This window comes from Lepus europaeus, chromosome 3 (genome assembly GCF_033115175.1).
Source record: "Lepus europaeus isolate LE1 chromosome 3, mLepTim1.pri, whole genome shotgun sequence".
Classification (NCBI taxonomy): Eukaryota; Metazoa; Chordata; class Mammalia; order Lagomorpha; family Leporidae; genus Lepus; species Lepus europaeus.
In genome coordinates, this window is record NC_084829.1 from 135,265,533 (window position 1) to 135,283,577 (window position 18,045).

The 18,045-nt window shown below is 44.9% G+C and overlaps 1 protein-coding gene across 1 annotated transcript in view; it reads right to left on the reverse strand.

Moving 5' to 3' along the window:
• Positions 1-3,266: 3,266 nt before the first annotated feature.
• Positions 3,267-18,045, reverse strand: part of ALDH8A1 (aldehyde dehydrogenase 8 family member A1) — a 33,112-nt gene continuing 18,333 nt past the window's right edge. Inside the window, exons 6-7 of the mRNA XM_062186806.1 lie at positions 14,863-15,024; positions 3,267-4,429 (exon numbers count right to left, since the gene is read on the reverse strand). Of these exons, the coding sequence (XP_062042790.1) occupies positions 3,977-4,429; positions 14,863-15,024 (615 nt within the window). The 3' untranslated portion in view covers positions 3,267-3,976. The remainder of the gene's footprint in view (positions 4,430-14,862; positions 15,025-18,045) is intronic.

Sequence of the window (18,045 nt, forward strand, 5' to 3'; positions counted from 1 at the left end):
TTATTAAAGAAAAGTGTGATGACAATCATATACTTTCTTAGGGGAGAGGTATTCTGTCAATTTTCTCTGCAAGCTTCACACTGGGAACTTTTAAATCTCAACAGACTGCTTCTTGGCACACGGTAATTTCCATCTGAAAAGTCTTTGTTTCATTTGTGGAAATGTTCTCTGATGTTTACTTCACTGCTCTTCCTCTCTTTGGTCTTTGTTTTCTCACCTCAGATTAGTTCTCAATCTACTCTCCATCTCCAGCTTCCAACAGTTTCTCTTTCTCTCACGCTCTACATTTGCACCTATTTTCCCCACTTTATCTCTTAGGTTGCTAGTTCAGTTTTGAGCTACACCAAAGAATTCTATTGAATTCTGCTGAAGTCTGTTAACTGAAATTTTATTGAAGGAAGCAATGTCTAATTTGTTAAGACCTCTTGCACGGTTCCGGCCTGCTCCTCTTAATAGTAGCCTTTTCTTACTGAACGTGGTACCCTCTGACATCTCTCTGAGGAGACTAACTCAATTTTTTATTATCTCCTTTCTTCTTATTTCTCCCACAGTCAACTGTTTCTTTATGCACCTTGGTATTTTTCTTATATCAAATATTTGATAAGCTTTGATTGATTGGTAATCATTTTTAACAAAATGTCTATTGGTGGATGAGCATAGGTAAGTAGCATAGTTCATTTTTGCAATTTAGAAAAACAGCTTTGGGGCCAGCGCTGTGGCATAGCAGGTAAAGCTGCCACCTGTAGTGCCCAGTATCCCATATGGGTACCAGGTTGAGTCCCAGCTGCTCCACTTGTGATCCAGCTCTCTGCTATGGCCTGGGAAAGCAGTAGAAGATGGCCCATGTCCTTGGGCCCCTGCACCCACATGGGAGACCTGGAAGAAGCTCCTGGCTCCTGGCTTCGGATCAGCACGGCTCCGGCCATTGCGGTCATCTGGGGAGTGAACCAACAAATGGAGGATCTCTCTCTCTCTCTCTCTCTCTCTCTCTCTCTCTCTGCCTCTGCCTCTGCCTCTCTGTATTTCTGCCTTTCAAACAAACAAATAAATCCTTTTTAAAAATAGAAAGAAAACTAGTTTATTCGTCTTGCATTTTGGATTCAATTTGGTCATGTAGAGAAGTTTAGTGTTTGCCTCCACTTCCACCAAGATAATCCAAAGCAATTAGATCTCCAGGGGCCTCTGAGACAGTCCTGCATTCTCTCAGGGCAGACTGAGCCCCAAGGGTCTAGCTGGACCCATCAGGGCAGTGGCAGTTCTGGAGCCCAGGCCCACACAGTGCTTTGTGCTATGATAGACAGTGGGGACTGGCACTTGGAGTAGCCCCTGGTGCTCTGGGAATAGGATTTGAGAATCATCCTCTTTCCCATGCCACATCTCCTTCCACCATGTGAAAAAAATCACATGTTGCTGCTGGGTTCACATGCACCTGCCCATTTGGAGAGACATAGTGCAGGCCCAGATCCCGGCACTCGGGGGAGGGCTCTCATATTGGAGTCAGGGACACACTGCAGAGTGAGTCAGTACTCCAGACAGTACACACACCTGGGTGAGTGAAGTGCACTGGCATTGTGACCTCACTCTAAACTGTGAATCAGCTATTTCACCCTGGCACAGAGAAAAGCTGGGACTGCAAAGATACCAGCTGACTCCAGCATCCTCTCCCCCCGCCAACTGTAACCAGAGATACCCCCACACCTGTCTTGGATGTCAGTCTGGACTCTTGACCCACCCACACATAGTGGCCACAGCTCCCTGGCCTCAACTAGCAAACATCCTTAGAGGTCAAGTGTAAGCCTTGGACCACTCCTCCACCTCCAACAACCAAGTCCAATAACTCCAGAAGTGATAGAAACAAGAGCCCACTCAGCTGCACAAAAATCAATGTAGAAACACAAAAAAAATGAAGAAGGAAGGCAATACGACCCCTCAAAAGGAACACAGTAATGCATTCCTTTTGGACTGTGAAGACAGGGAGATTAACAAAATCCCTGAAAAAGAATTCAAAGAATGATTTTAAGGTTACTCAAAATATGCAGAGAAACAGTTAAATGCAATTTGGATCTCAGTACATGAACTGGACAAAAAATTCAGCAAAGGGAGGTAGAAGTATTAAAAAAGAACCAAATAGAAATATTGGAAATGAAGTATTCAGTAAGTCAAACAAAAAATACAGTGGAAGACCTTACAACAGGCAGAAGAAAGAATAGCCAACCTAGAAGACCAGTCTTTTGAAATGGATAAAAAAAAAAAAAAAAAAGAAGAAGAAGAAGAAAAAAAAATCAAGAGAACAAAAACGATGTTTAGGTCTATAGGATAACTTCAAATGACAAAATATGATCTTAGGAATTCTTAAATGAATGGAAAAACAGAGGGCTTGAAAAACATATTCAATGAAATAATAGTAGAAAATTTTCCCAGTTTGGAGAAAGATATGGACATCCAAATACAAAAGGACATAAACCCCAAATAGGCATGATCAGAAAAGATCCTTGCCAATAATATATATCATAGTTAAACTTTCAAAAGTAAAACATAGAGAGAATATCCTAAAATTTGCAAGTAAGAAATGCCAGGTCACTTTTAAGGAATTGTCATCAGATTGATACTAGACTTTTCAGCAGAAACCCTACAGGCCAGGGGAGAATTGAGAGACATGGTCCAGGTTCTAAGAGAAAAAAATCTTCCACCCCAGAATGTTTTACCCTGCAAAGCTCTCATTCATAAATGAAAGTGAAATAAAAATCTTCCCAAACAAGCAAAAATTGAAAGAATTTGTCACCAGCCAGCCAGTTTTGTAAATGGTACTTAAGGATGTACTACACACAAACAGAGAAAGACAACCAGTATCATGAAAGAATATGAAGGTAGGAAACACCCAAGTTAAAGAACAAAGACAACTTGGCTGGTGCCGCGGCTCACTAGGCTAATCCTCTGCCTGTGGCGCCGGTACCCCGGGTTCTAGTCCCGGTTGGGGTGCTGGGTTCTGTCCCAGTTGCTCCTCTTTCAGTCCAGCTCTCTGCTGTGGCCTAGGAAGGCAGTGGAGGATGGTCCAAGTGCTTGGGCCCTGCACCTGCATGGGAGACCAGGAGGAAGCACCTGGCTCCTGGCTTCGGATCGGCGCAGCGCCGTCTGTAGCGGTCATTTGTGGGGTGAACCAATGGAAGGAAGACCTTTCTCCCTGTCTCTCTCTCACAGTCTAATTCTATCTGTCAAATAAAAAAAAATTTTAAAAAAGATAATTCAAGAGGAAGGTACATATCATATAGGTTATTAAAATCGCTCACCATTTATTGTTTCTGTTAGAAGTGGTAAATTATAAGCCTTATTAGATACACATTCTGAGAACTGGAACTGATTGGACTTTACAGTAGGAATGGATCAAACTATTTCCTCTTGTTTCAAGTTTTCAGCAAAGTGGTAGTTATTTTATTTTATTTTTTTGTCCTTATAAAAATACATTTATCAGGGTCTACTAGGCAGGCTTTCTCTGAAAAATTCCATAGGCATTCACAGTGCCTACATGATGAAGTACAGGCATCACTTAGCCATGCTAGTGACCAGTGGACAAGGAGACCACCTCCACATTCTCCCCAAAGGCAGGAGATAACAATGTGTCTGTGACTCGGTACAACTTTTTTTTTTTTACCATATAGTAAAGGTATCTGATTACCTGGAATCCCCAAAATTCAATCAAAATGATGAAAAAACTGTGAAGACAAAATACGGGAGGAAAGGGATGATTGTTCGGCTTTCTTTTTGTGCCTTCCTATTTGGAAGTCTCGCCCTCTGTGAGTCCACACTGGATATACATGTTTACTAGCAAGTGAAAACACAAAATACCAGGGATCAACTGGAGATAACATTCTGCCAAGTCAGGGCAAGGCTAAGTCAGGCCAGCTTCCCGTTCACCCCATGGAGCCACCAACTTCCCGCAGCCAAGCGTGGGCCATAACAACGTCTCCCCTGGTGAAGATCAGTGTTTCACAGTGATGGTTTTGATTTCAGTGAAGAAGTCATAGGAGTCCTTGAGTCCTTCCCTTCCTACCCCAGAACTTTTCATCCCTCCGAAAGGCAGGTTCAGCTCTCTGATTAGCCAACAGTTGGTCCACACCAAGCCGGCCTGCAGCTTCTTGGCCACTCGGTGGATGCGCCCCACATTGCTTGACCACACCGTGGCTGCCAGGCCATATTTAACACTGTTGGCTCTTTTAATCACTTCCTCTTCACTATCAAAGGGGACGACACACGTCACTGGGCCAAATATCTCCTCCTTCATGCAGCAGGATTCATCCTTAATGTCTGTTATCACCGTGGGAAGCATAAAGTAGCCGGCCTGGTTTTGGGGGGGCAGGTTCAACTTATCCACGCCCTCCCCACACAGAATCTGAGCTCCTTCAGCACGAGCTTTTTCAATGTAACTTCTGACCTGGGTGGGCAAAAACCATAATTAGCAACATGTCACCTTCCGGCTTCACACAAAGCAGCAGAACATTCAGTATTTCTAATCATCAGAAAGAGACATAAGGTCATGGCCAAGAAACCTAGGATTCATTATCTCATCACTCAGCTGTTAAGCCCAAGTGCAGAATTGCTCCAACCATCATGTGGGCACTGAGCCCTCCTACATAGAGGGAAGTCATTTATTTAATGTCTAAGTGCCAGGCACTCTGCAAAGTGCTTTTCCTACATTCGTGCTTGATTCTCTCCCAATGCTATTAGCTATTTTTATCTATTATTATCCCCTATTTGCTGATGATATAATTGAGCCTTGGAAAGTAGAAAAATGGTTCCTAGCACTAATAAACAATAAAGCTAGAATTCACACTTGGGCCTATTTTGCAGTTAAATACACAAAAGAATATTTTGTCCATTTGAAGCAGCTATGTCCATTATAGAAAATGAGAAGTCAATGATTTGTAAGATTTAGGTAAAGGCCAGGATGTCTCTCAATAGTTGTACTTCTAGAATAATCATGCTTAATTTCTGGTCTCATTACTGGTTATACTCTGAAAATACATCTAGGTAACATATAATTAATGATAATGGGAAATAAGTTATATAATAAGTTAACCCCATGGCTCAGAGATAGCAACAGATAAATGGTTGTAGAAATAACTCATTATAACTATGTATGTATATGTATGTTTATGCGGAAGTCTTGCTGAAGTCACAATGATAGATACATTATTCTACCCAAAGGGGTATTATAAGCATAAGAACAGAAGAAAAATAGTCCTCAATATTAAAGGCTAGAACAGCAGTTGAGTAATAAATCAAAGGCCAGGTCAGTTTTGAAATAATGTTTCAGATTCCTTCTTATCCGTTCTCTCTCTGAGCATTCTGCCCCAGAATTAGATTAAGACTCCTCTGTACAACACAGTGAATGCAGAACTATATTTGTCCATTTGCCATGTGAAAGAATAACTAATGCTATTCTATTATTAATCTCCTTCCAGTTTGCAGAATTCTTAATAAGCCACAGAGTTAAAGACTTTTTTAAAAACACAGCATTTGGCACCAATTTGTATTCCCCTCCACTCTACCCTCTCCGCCAGCATCCACAAGGACCTCAAAGCTTTCCCAGAACTTACCCTATTCCAGTGTGTGGCTACAGAATAAACTAGGTCTGCACTTCTCTTTCCCCTACTCTCTTGATCCTTCTGAAACCACACACCCACATTAACTAAACGACTCCAAAAATGGGTGACCTGTAAGAAGGGAAGTCCTGGGAGAGGTCTCTAGACGTGCTGCCTGGGAGCAGTGCTGGACTTGTGTAGACACCGAGAACAGTGTGAGGCATGCTCTTGCTTTAGCTTATCACATCTAAATCGATTACAACACCCTCTTATCCCCAAGGGACACATTCTAAGACAACCATGGGTGTCAGCAACCACAGGTAGAACTGAACCCTACATGCCCCAGGCTTTTTTCTATCCATACATACCTGTGATAAAATGTAATTTGCAAATCAGGCACAGTAAGAGATTAACAGCAATAGCTAATAATGAAATAGAAAGTTATAGCAATGTACTGCAATAAAAGTAATGTGAATGTGGTCTTTCTCCCTTAAAATACCTTCAGTATTTGCAGGCTGTGGTTGAGCACGGCTAACTGAAACCACAGGAAGCAAAGCCCAGACAAGGGCAGACTACTGCACACACTTTATCTCAGGAAAATAAAAGAGGAAGGGATGTGTCCATGTCCAAATTGTGAATATATCAAAATGTTTAATGTATAAGGTGTCTCACACGAAATTGAATTTATATCCTAGAAAACATCAGACTGCATTTTCAGTAAAATCTGAAGAAGAAAAAAAAAAAACCCTTGTGTCTGGTAATGTGCTTCAAAAGTAAGAAATTACTATCATAAAACTTTTCCTTCGATGATAAGGGATAGCTAACACTTAGTGCCTTTGAACATAAAACTGAAGCACAGAGGTTAAACGAGTGGTCTTGAGAACACTAAGGTATTCAACTCTCAGTTTCTCCACTTACTAGTTGGGAGCTTTTAAGTGGTCTATGCCTTGGTTTCCCCATCTGGCAAAATAGGATTAATGCTGTCACTTAGGGCTCTTACAAACATTAAATAAAATAATGTATATAAAAAATTATTTCACACAATGCCTGGCACATAGTAAGTCTTGTTTTAGTTATTTATTTTATTTATTTGAGAGAGAGGGATACTGCTCCCACCTGCTGGTTCACTGCCCAAATGCCCACAAGGGCAGGAGCTGGGAAAACAACCCAGCTCTCCCACGTGGGTGGCAGAGACTCAGCTACTTGAGAAATCACCTGCTGCCTCCCAGGGTATAACCTTAAAAAGAAACTGGAATTGAAATAGGCTTGAGAGTCAAACCCAGGAAGTACAAATAGAAACTAGGTATCTCGGGGCTGGTGCTGTGGCGCAGTGGGTTAAAGCCCTGACTTAAGGTGCAGGAATCTCATATGGGCGCCAATTCTAGTCCTGGCTGCTCTTCTTCCAGTTCAGCTCTGCTATGGCCTGGGAAAGCAGTAGAGGCATGGCCCAGGTCCTTGGGCCCTGCACCCGCGTGGGAGACCCGTGAGAGGCTCCTGGCTCCTGACTTTAGATCGGCTTAGCTTCGGTTGTTACGGCCACCTGGGGGGTGAACCAGCAGATGAAAGACCTCTCTATCTCTACCTCTCTCTGTAACTCGTTCAACTAAATAAAATAAATCTTTAAAAATAAATCAGGTATCGCAAGCAGTGACTCAGCTTCTAGACCAAACACTCATCCCAGTAGTCCTTTCTTGAACATCAGCAGCTGTAGCTCTGATGCTGGTGATGACGGTAATGACAAAGATACTGGAATCCACCCTTCTCTGTGATTTTGCTTTCTGTTATTTCAGTTACCCATGATCAACCAAAGTCCAAATACATAAAATGGAAAATTCCAGAAATCAATAAGTTTTAAATTGCACATCCTTCTGAATAGCATGACGAAAATCCCATGCTGTCCTGCTCCATTCCACCAGGGACATAAATCATACTTTGAACAGTGTATCCGGGCTGTATACACTACCCATCTATTAATCACTTAGTAGCCACATTGGTTATCAGACTGATCATCCCTGTATCACAGTGCTGTGTTCAGGGTTCAGTACCATCCACAGTTTCGGACATCCACTGGAGGTCTGGGAATGTAGCCCCTTTGGAAAATTTAATGAGGAAGAAGAGATAATGCATGATCTGACACTTACTAGCTGAGACCTCAGAGATACCCCTCACTCTGTATGTCAATTTTTCTTTTTAATCGGAGAAAAGTGGACAGGGAACTGTCAGAGCAGGCCCTATGTAGGCCTGGTGCCTTGCCTTAGTGGAGGTTGAACTATGAACTTCTGTGCCTCCTCAGGTCTCACTGTGAATACTCCAGAATTCTCTCTCTTTACATCCTTGGAAGGCCACATAGCCACATTCTCCAGAATGCCTGATTGGAGAAGATGCTAGGAGAGTAAACAGAGAAGCAAAGGAGCTGGCACTGTGGTGCAGCAGATTAAACTACCACCTGGGACACCAGCATCTCATATGAGCACCAGTTCAAGTCCTGGCTGCTCCGCTTCTGATCCAGTCTTTGTTAACACACCAGAAAAGGCAAAGAAGATAGGCCCGGTACTTGGGCCCCTGTCATCCAACTGAGAGACATACATGGAACTCCTGGCTCCTGGTTTCAGCCTGCCCAACCCTGGCTGTTGCCATTGTTTGGGGGAGTAAACCAGTGGATGGAAGATCTCTCTCTCTCTCAATTTCTCTCTCTCTTCCTCTCTCCCCCTCTTCCTCTCTCCCTCTCTCCCCCTCTTCCTCTCTCTCTCTCTCTATTGCTCTATCCTCATCCCTTTCTTTCTCTCTAGAACTTTGCATTTCTAATAAATCTATATAAAAAAGAAAAAGTACCTCTGAAAAAGCAAAAGCAACCTTTGCTTTGCTGCATGAGGACAGAATCCCACAAGTTCCCGTACATCTTGTTGAGTCACTGGGCACCCAAAAGTCACACCTGCCTTTGCAGCATGCTGGACATCTCTGTCTCTGGCCCTTGGTCATTACCAACCAATTCTTCACATTCTAACTGAATTCTCTGACAACTGCATCACTCTCTACTGTGACAATCACACAGAAAGTAGGTCGGACACAAAGCCCAGTCTTTGCAGGCTAATTTGGTTTGGACAAGACCTATACCCAGTACCCAGGAATGAGAAGATTGGAGCACAGCGTGAGCAGCCAGACCTCCCTTGGCACGCAGCCCCCAGGGCTTTCTGGAAAGAGGTGAGAAAGGTGACCGCTGCAGAGGGTTTGCCCTCCCTCCTCCACTGACAGTGTGACCCAGGGACCTGAAGAAGTCATGTCTGAAAAGGCCACTTTTGCACTCATCGGGCTGCTTCTGCAAGCTCTCTCCCTAAAGGCGGGACAGCAGAGCTTCTCAGACCTGAGCTGGAAGGTCTGGGGAGTTTACGCCAAGGATCAAAGAGAATTCAAGGAAATAGGTACCTGAAGTTGGGAGGATGCTCTGTACCCAGGACACACAGTGTGGAATCCATTCGGTCATTTGCCCAACAAATAGGTGCATACTACATCCCAGCAGCTTTTCTAGGGTCTAAGGATACAGCGGGGAATAAAACTGAACTTGGAGCTTGCATTCTCATCAAGAGAAGATGGTAGTAGGGGGTGATAATATATATTGTACATCACATGGCATGAAGAACCATGGAGCAAATGAAAGCATCAGAAAGAGAGAAGATGTTCTAAAGGGTGTGGTTTGGGGGGGCGGGGGCAGGCAGAGAAGTCTTCAACCAGAAGGTGACATTTGAACTAAGACAGGCCAAGCAAGTAGCAGCAGGGAGAGCTCTCCGGGCAGCATGAACAAGCAAAGGCTAAGAAGCAGGAATGTGCCTGGGATCTTTGAGCAAAAAGGGAGGCCAGAATGAGGGAGAGCAAGGTCACAACAGTATCAAGACCTCTCATAGACAGCTTCCTGGGTCGTTCTAAAGACCTAGGGACCAAACATAATGTGAGGAACCTCAGCCAGTGACAAACAATCCTGATGTGAGAGTGAGGCTTAAGGGGTGATGTAGCTAAATCAGAAATGTTGGCGGAGACTCAGGACCCTTCTTACCAGGGCACTGTGGGAGCACAGCCCTGCCAGGGTTGAAGTCACTCCCGCTTGGGTGCCCTATCCTGTCTTGGCCTATATCCAGTGCTGATGTCTTAAATACGTACAGCATGCCGCCTATGCCAGGACATTAGTAGACCTCGTTAGTGTTGTTCGTGAATCACTACCATGCAGAACATTTAATTTTTCAACAGTTGTGAGTTCTGTACATGTTAAAGCTTAAAATATAAATAATAAAAGAAGGCTCCTGTGGTTGGTCAAGCAAATACAATATTTTGAAATGCTTTATTAAAGCCCATGGTAATTATAATGCATTGGGACCTGCTGAACCTGTCAATGACCTGGGTTCATTATGCTGCTCAGTAGAGACAAATACTTAGAGTAAGACAAGAAAAGCCATGGCTACCCATGTGAGTCAATGTATGGCATCAATCTCTCTCTCTCTCTCTCTCTCCCTCCCTCCCTCCCTGTCTTTTCTCTCTCTCTCTCTCTCTCTCTCTCTCTCTCTCTTTCCACACACAAAAACACACACACACACCCCACCGCAAATCACTGATAGAGAAAAGTCAAATACTTTGAATTGTTTCACTGATGTATCTCTGCTCATTGGGTAACCTGGTTGCCAGGGCCATGCATGAAATACAAACCACAGTTTATATGCTGAGTTAATACAGAGAAACTCAGAGTCTCAGATGAATGGGTAGATTGTAGAGGGGACCTGAGACTGTGCTGTCACCTGAGCCTACTGGAAGATTCTTCTTAGATGCTAACTTTCATTTTGCCCCTTCCTGCCTCCCAGGAAGCACTCAGGAGAGAACTGAAGCTGTTTTCCACCTGTCACCCTCACATGTGGGTGGGCAGGCATACAGCCCTAGAAACCCTACAGACCCTGGAACAGCCAGAGGACAGAGACAACGTGAGCCTTTTGCACCAGGTGAGTCCTCATTCTGTGAAGGTGAGAACATTCACAACTGTGGGTCCCATGGACATTCTGGCACAGCTGCCTATGCACCTATGCCTGCAAATTTGTAGGTAGACTTGGCTGGAGGAAAACGTCCATGCTAGTTGGCTTCTACACAAATAACCATAACCTCAAATGAGCCTTTGGCAGGCCGGCGCCGTGGCTTAACAGGCTAATCCTCCGTCTTGCAGCACCGGCACACTGGGTTCTAGTCCCTGTCGGGGCACCGATCCTGTCCCGGTTGCCCCTCTTCCAGGCCAACTCTCTGCTGTGGCCTGGAAGTGCAGCGGAGGATGGCCCAAGTTCTTGGGCCCTGCACCCCATGGGAGACCAGGAGAAGCACCTGGCTCCTGCCATCGGATCAGCACGTTGCGCCCGCCGTAGCGCGCCTACCGCGGCGGCCATTGGAGGGTGAACCAACGGCAAAAAGGAAGACCTTTCTCTCTGTCTCCCTCTACTGTCCACTCTGCCTGTCAAAAAAAAAAATTAAAAAAAAAAAAAAAATGAGCCTTTGGAGCTACCCTGCTAATGGCTCTGTCGTTCCCCCACCCTTTCTCCTGGTTTCTTACCACATAATCCATGCCCTCCCCTCCCTCTTGAAGCCTTCAATACCTCTTCCCCCTGCACCATGTCCACTAAGAACATAGCAGAAATAAAAAGAAACCATCAAGCCACTGCATTCTTCCCATCTACCTGCATCTACTTCACAATGTTGTGAAGTTCAAAGTTAAATGTAACAAATCTGCCAATGCATTCTGCAGTATCAGAGATTCCTACAAACCCAAGTAAAGGCTCCTTTTCCTAATTTGCCAGCAGATGAGGACAGATGTCTTTCATCAGTCGTTCTTTCCTTACTGTAACAGAATACCTAAGGCAGGCTGCTTACCAAGAGGAGAGGCTTCTTTTGACTCATGGTTCTGACATTCCAAGTGCAAAGAGCTTTGGCAAGTGCTACAGGCTTTGGCAAGGAGCTGCCGTGGCTGCAGCACACTGCGGAGTACACCTGTTTCTCTTTTCTGTGTTGCTGTAGTTTCAATCAGATATGGCTCCCAAAGCAGGCAGACAGTTTAATCCCAGAGTTGTAAGTTGATGGTTCCAAGAAGGTAGAAACGCAATCCAATTATGATGTCTAGGAAGTGGGTCTGGAGCTGGAGGGAGGTCCTTAGATCATGGGAGGCGTGACATCAGAAGGTAGCTCTTGTGAGAGACTTGGTTATAAAAGCTTGACCCAGGCCTAGCTGTTCTCTCTCTGCTCCCTGTCTTAACAAGTGATCTTCCCTCTGCATGTCCTCTGCCATTGCCGTCTGCCAGCCTCATCAGATACCAAGCAAATGGGGCCCAGCACATCTGGGACTGTGAACCTCCAAAACCATGAGTCAGAATACACCTCCTTCCTCCATAAATAACTTCTTTTGTGTATTTGGTTATGGTAACAAAAAACTAGCTAACACAGAACATTGATACTAGGGGAAAAAAAAAAAAAAAGCCTGTCATTATAACCATATCTGAAGATGTGGAAGAACCTTTGAAATTGGAAGTTTGGAAGAGTTTGGAAGAGCAGGCTGAAAAAAGCCTAAAATGCAGTAAGCAAAACATCACGGGAAATTCTGATGAGGGCTCAGGAGCCCAGAACGAGGACAGAGGGAGATGGTTATAGTGTTGGGAACTGAGCTATTGTTGCACCATGGCAAGGAAGGCATTTCGGAGACCCTCAGTCTGCCCCTCCCACCACAGGCTCAGAGGTTTAGAAGCACAAATGTGTTTCAAAGATCTTCCAGGGAAGAATCCCTTCAGAAAAGAGTCCCAGAGCTCCTGTTGCCCAGGACCAGCTCCAAATTTGGGCTTGCTGGATAAGTGCGCCAAGACTACTACAGCAGGGCCGGCGCTGTGGCAGTGGGTTAAAGCGCTGGCCTGGAGCGCCGGCATCTCAAATGGGCACTGGTTCTAGTCCTGGCTGCTTCTCTTCTGATCCAGCTCTCTGCTATGGCCTGGGATGGCAGCAGAAGATGGCCCAAGTCCTTGGGCCCCTGCACCCATGTGGGAGACCAAGAAGAAGCTCCTGGCTCCTGGCTTCAGATTGGCACAGCTCCGGCCATTGCAGTCCTCTGGGGAGTGAACCAGCGGATGGTAGACCTCTCTCTCTGTATCCACCTCTCTCTGTAACTCTGTCTTTCAAATAAATAAAATAAATCTTTAAAAAAAAGATACTATAGCCCTGGTTTAAGCAGGCTCAGGTGTAGCTTCTGTTAGTAGCAGACCTTAGCATCATCTGCAGACTCCAAGAGTTATGGGGTCATGGTGGCTTTCACTGAGATTTCAAAGGAAAGCAGGGAAGCCAGTCAGAGTTGTTTCTGCAGGATTGCAGCCCCTGCATCGAGACCCTCATGGGATGACACCTGGTAAAGGTGTGGGAGTGCAGTCAGTGTGGAGACCCAAAGAAGGCAGAGTGACCAGCAATGTGCACCTGCCCGGGAAAGCCCAGACATTTGTGTGCAGCCATATGGGCAGAGGGCCAAGGCAGGAAACTGCTTCAGGGTTGGAGCCACTTCAGAGAACTTCCATGAAGGCAATGCCAAGCAGAAATGTGGGGCCAGAGCTGCTGCAGAGAGCCCCTACAATGGCAATGCCTGGTGGGGCTGCAGAGACAAGATCTCAACCTTTGATGAGAACTGAAGCACGGGCTGTCACCTCCTGCAGTGCATGGGAGGGGCTGCCCCTGCCACAGTGTGCCCAGGTTGCCAGACACGAAGCTTTGGAATTTAATGCCTGCCTTTCTAATTTTTGGCTTTGCTTTAGTCCAATGAATCCTTTCTACTTATCTGTCACTCCTTTTTGGAATGGAAATGTGCGCCCTATGGCTGTCTCCGCATTGTATCTTGGAAGAATGCGACTTGGATTTTTACAGACTTGCCTTGGGTCTCAGGTGAGATTTTGGACTTTACACTTTTGAACTAATGTTGGGCTGAGTTAAGACTCTGGAACTGTTAGAATGGACTGATTGTATGCTGTATATGAAAAGGGTGGGACTTTTGGGGAGCCAGGGGAAGAATGGTGTGGTTTGAATAAGATATGGCTCCTACACGTATACAGATGAAGAATTTCCAAAGTCATAAGTTGGTGAAACAAAGAGAATACAAACTCAACTGAATTATGGTGTCTAGGAGGTTGTCCCAGAAGGAAGTCCTTATGTCCCTGGGGACATGGCACCACAAGGCAGTGTTTGCAAGAGCATCTGCTATAAAAGCCTGAGGTGAGCCCAGCTGTTCCTTCTCTCCTGCCTGGTTTACCATGTGTGTGATCCTTCCTCTGCACACTTCTCTCATTGCCTTCCACCAATCTCAACAGATGCCAAACCAATAGGGCCTACTCAATCTTGCACTGTGGACCTCCAGAACTGTGGGCCAAAATAATCCTCCTCTCATAAGTACCTTTTCTTATGTATTTTGCTATAGGGATGAAAAACTAACTGATATATGTGTAGTCTCCCTCCCCCTCTTTACAAAGCCACCAGGATTTGGTCATGGAGTCCCCACTCCCAATGACCCAATCTAATCACTTTCCAAAGCCCTAGTTCTAAACACCTGTAGAACTATGTTCCCAAGATCTTAATACTATTAACATAAGCATTTAGGGGTTAAACTCTTGCATGAGTTTAGGGGGACACAAATCATTCAAATAACAGCATTCTCCTTGGTGTGTCTCAGTTCTCTCAGCTAAAAACAAAGTCCTTCTAATTGCAAAATCTATGACTTATTTTGGGAGTCACATCTGCTGGTAAATTAAAATGACCCGAAAGATAGGAATTCCATAAATCACTCAGAGACCACCAATGGTTTCTCTCAGATGGGGCTACCACTGGTCACCTCACTGGCTATCGCCCACACAATTTGCATTGTTTGTGCTGATTTTTCCATCTGTTATAAACCAGAAAGGAAAAGTTGCCTATGGAATTCTCTGCCATTTTTGAGCCACACCATCCTCATTAGCTGATCTCCATGTTTTGAAATTTGCCTTCTCCAATCTACTAGTGGTATCTCCTTACCCTCTTGTTAAGTTTGCTAATTTCACGTGAATGCTACTTGAACATGAACTACACTTGCATATTCATATCTCAAATGTTCAGATCCACATCCAAAAACAAGTTTTCAAGGGTCATCATTTTTCAAAGCTAGGGTAGGAATCAACAGTATTTTGAAGCCTGATATGAGTGGTGCCTGCACTGAGCCGCACTTTGAATGAGAACTTTTTCTGAAACTTACACGGCAAAGATTTCTTACCTTCTCCAAATGTGCTTTGCTTATCAGAGCACCCATGCTGGCCGATGGATCAGAGGGAATGCCAACTTTCCACTTTCTGGTAGCTTCTACAAATCTCTTTAAAAATTCTCTGTAGATGCTCTTCTGGACAAAGATCCTGCTGGTGCAGAGACAGACTTCACCCTGCCAGGAATGAGGACAATGACAAGACTTGAGCACACCCTATTTCATGGGTCACTCACTGTGGGATTTTGAGTATCAGGCACTGAGACGGAACAATGGCACACAGTGATATGTCATATGGGACACACAGTCTTGCAGGGAAGACAAGAAAAGCTCCAGTAAATAAGCTCAATAAATAATATAACTCCACGTAGTTTTCAAAGCAATACAAGAAAAATCAAGCACAGGATGAAAATAGCAACTGGTGGGAGGGCAGCTACTTGATTAATGGGAGCCATGGAAGCTGCTTGCCAAGAGAAGATGATTGAAGGAAGTCTTGATTGACGGGAAGGAGCTGGACAGGCAAAGATCTGAAGGGGGAAATTCTCACAGCAAGAACGGAGGACCTGCAGGGGGAACAAGCATGGGGAATGTCGGGAAAGACAAGGAGGTGGGTGGGGCCGAGAATGGGAGTGAAGGCAAGGACAGGAGCCAGTAGGAGAGGCAAGCAAGGCAACATCATGAGATCACAAGCTTCGTGGGCTCGTGAGGCGCTTACAATTTATTCTCTGTATCATGAAAAGATAATAGAAGGTTTTAAGCTGCAGGGGGATGCGATTGGATTTACATTTTAAAAGGATCGTTCTGGTAGCTGGAAAATAGAAAGGAAAAAAATGAGTGGGAACAGAGTGGAGAGTAGAGAGAATGTTCTGGAAGTCCAGATAAGTGACGGTAGCTTGGACCAGGGAGGCAGCAATGAGGAAAGAGGCTATGGGATCTGTCAGTTTAAACAGATTCTCTCAGGAGCATGGAGCTCCCAAAGTGTAAGAGACTGGCAACGATGCAGTGGAGAAGAGACGGTGTTTGGGATACATGTTAAAGACAGAATCAGCAGGAAGGTGGGAGGCTGAGAGGTGGGGTTTAGGGCAAGAACAAGGATGAGCCCTAGATTTTTGGCCCAAGCCACAGAGCAGATAGTAACTGTATTCCCTGGAAGGACACATATGCGGCAGGGAGAGCATGGGTTCTGGGGGGGAGGGGAGGAGGAAGTGGAGATGCTGGTGCTCATACGAGAGGTCCTTAGCAAGCCTCTCAGTCAACTGAATACAGCGTGTGGTAGCCTCCAGCAACGGTTCTTGGCATCTCAAAGCTTTATGCATGTAGGACAAGTAAATCAATAGCTAAATAGCTTTCTCATCACATCTAAATTGGGCCTTCACAATATACACAACAATCCTAGAACACAGAAAGCTTCTAATTATGCTGGGTTTCGGACCAAGGCTCACTGCCCAAATTAAACAGCTAATGTTTTGAAATAAATTCTTTCTGCAACCACGATCATCCTCAGAACCAGCGGTATGTCTGGCTTGGGAAATGTCCAAACACATGATGGTTTCATTTGCACAAGTGCCCTATGCCTTATCGGGGAGGAAGACATGATAAAATGACTTGAGGGTTTTACTGAATTTCCATTTTACTCGGGCCAAAAATGCATGGGTGACCCCTGGACAGACGACTTTGGAGACAAGGCGAGAAGGACAGCATCATGCAGTGAGTGCCAGCTATGCAGATGCTTCCCTCATTTTATTCCTGTGGGGGATTAGCTTTTCCATCTCATGGTGAGCAACTGAGGTTCTGGGTGAACACACCCCAAGAACACACAGATACTTCAGAAAATCAAAGCAGTTTGCACTGCATGGAACTCATCACTCAACTACGTAATCAGCCGCTTCACTTATTTTACCTTAAACCTATCTATTGCCCTGACTTGGCCAATTCATTTGGTCCATGTCCCTTTTCCCATTGACATTTTAAAGACACCACCCCCACAACCTCTTTCACCCCAGAGGAAGGCTCCCTGGGCAAACTCAATCCAGCCTGATTCTGGGGCTGGGAAGTCCACAGATCCCCAGGTCAGCAATCACTGGCCTGAACACAGAGTCTACCTCCCATGCTCTCACCTCCATTTCTCAGTCCACAAAGTTTGTCCTTCGCATCTCTCTAAGCCATCAAAACACTTGGGTAAATGGTTTACTTGGTGTTTATTTTAATGATTGAATTAGCTATATCATAAAATCGCCTGTCTATTGATCCAGAAATATTTTCTTTTTTCTTTAAAGATTTATTTATTTGTTTGAAAGGCAGAGAGAGGAACAGGGAGAGACAGAGAGAATGAGATATCTTCCACCTGCTGGTTCACTTCCAAATGGCTAGAACGGCTGTGGCCGATTCAGGCTAAAGCCAGGTCTCCCACATGGCTGGCAGAAGCCCAAGCACTTGGGACATAGTTTGTTGCCTCCCCAGGCACATTAGCGGGGAGTTGGATAGGAAGCAGGGCGGCTGGTCCAGTATGGGCAGCTGATTCCCAAGCAATGGCTTAACCTGCTGTACCACAACACCTGCCCCCAGAAACCCTTTCTACCACTTCCTCTAGGAATGACAGGAGAGAAATAATTACAATTGTAATTCCGAAAATAACCATTATAAGTTCTATTTTTCTCCACACACTCATAAAAATCCTGTTGGGAGGCATTATTAATGCTCAGCTGATTTTACTGATGAAGAAATACAGGCTCAGAGTTGGGTGTTTGGTGAAGCCGTTCAGTTGCCACTTGGGATGCCCATACCCCACGTTGGAGTGACCAGTATGAGTCCTGGATCTCCCACTTCTGAGGCCAGCTTCCCAGTAATGTGCACCCTGGGATACAGCAGGTGAAAGCTCAAGTGATTTTATCCCTGCCACCTACACGGGAGCCCCAGATGGAATTCCAGTGTCCCGGTTTCAGCCTCGCCTAACCCTGGCTGTTGCAGGCATTTGGGGAGTGAACCAGTAGATGGATGCTCTCGCTCTCTCTCTCTCTCTCTCTCTCTTTCATTCTTGTTGTCATTCTCACTCTCACATTCCCTTTCAAATAAAATGAAATCTTATACATTTTTTAAAAAGTTTAAGATAGAGATTCAAAAGGCTACCTGACAGCCAACATGACCCGAGTTAGGTCAATACAGATCCATCTCATTCCCCTCTGCTTTCCTTCTATGGAA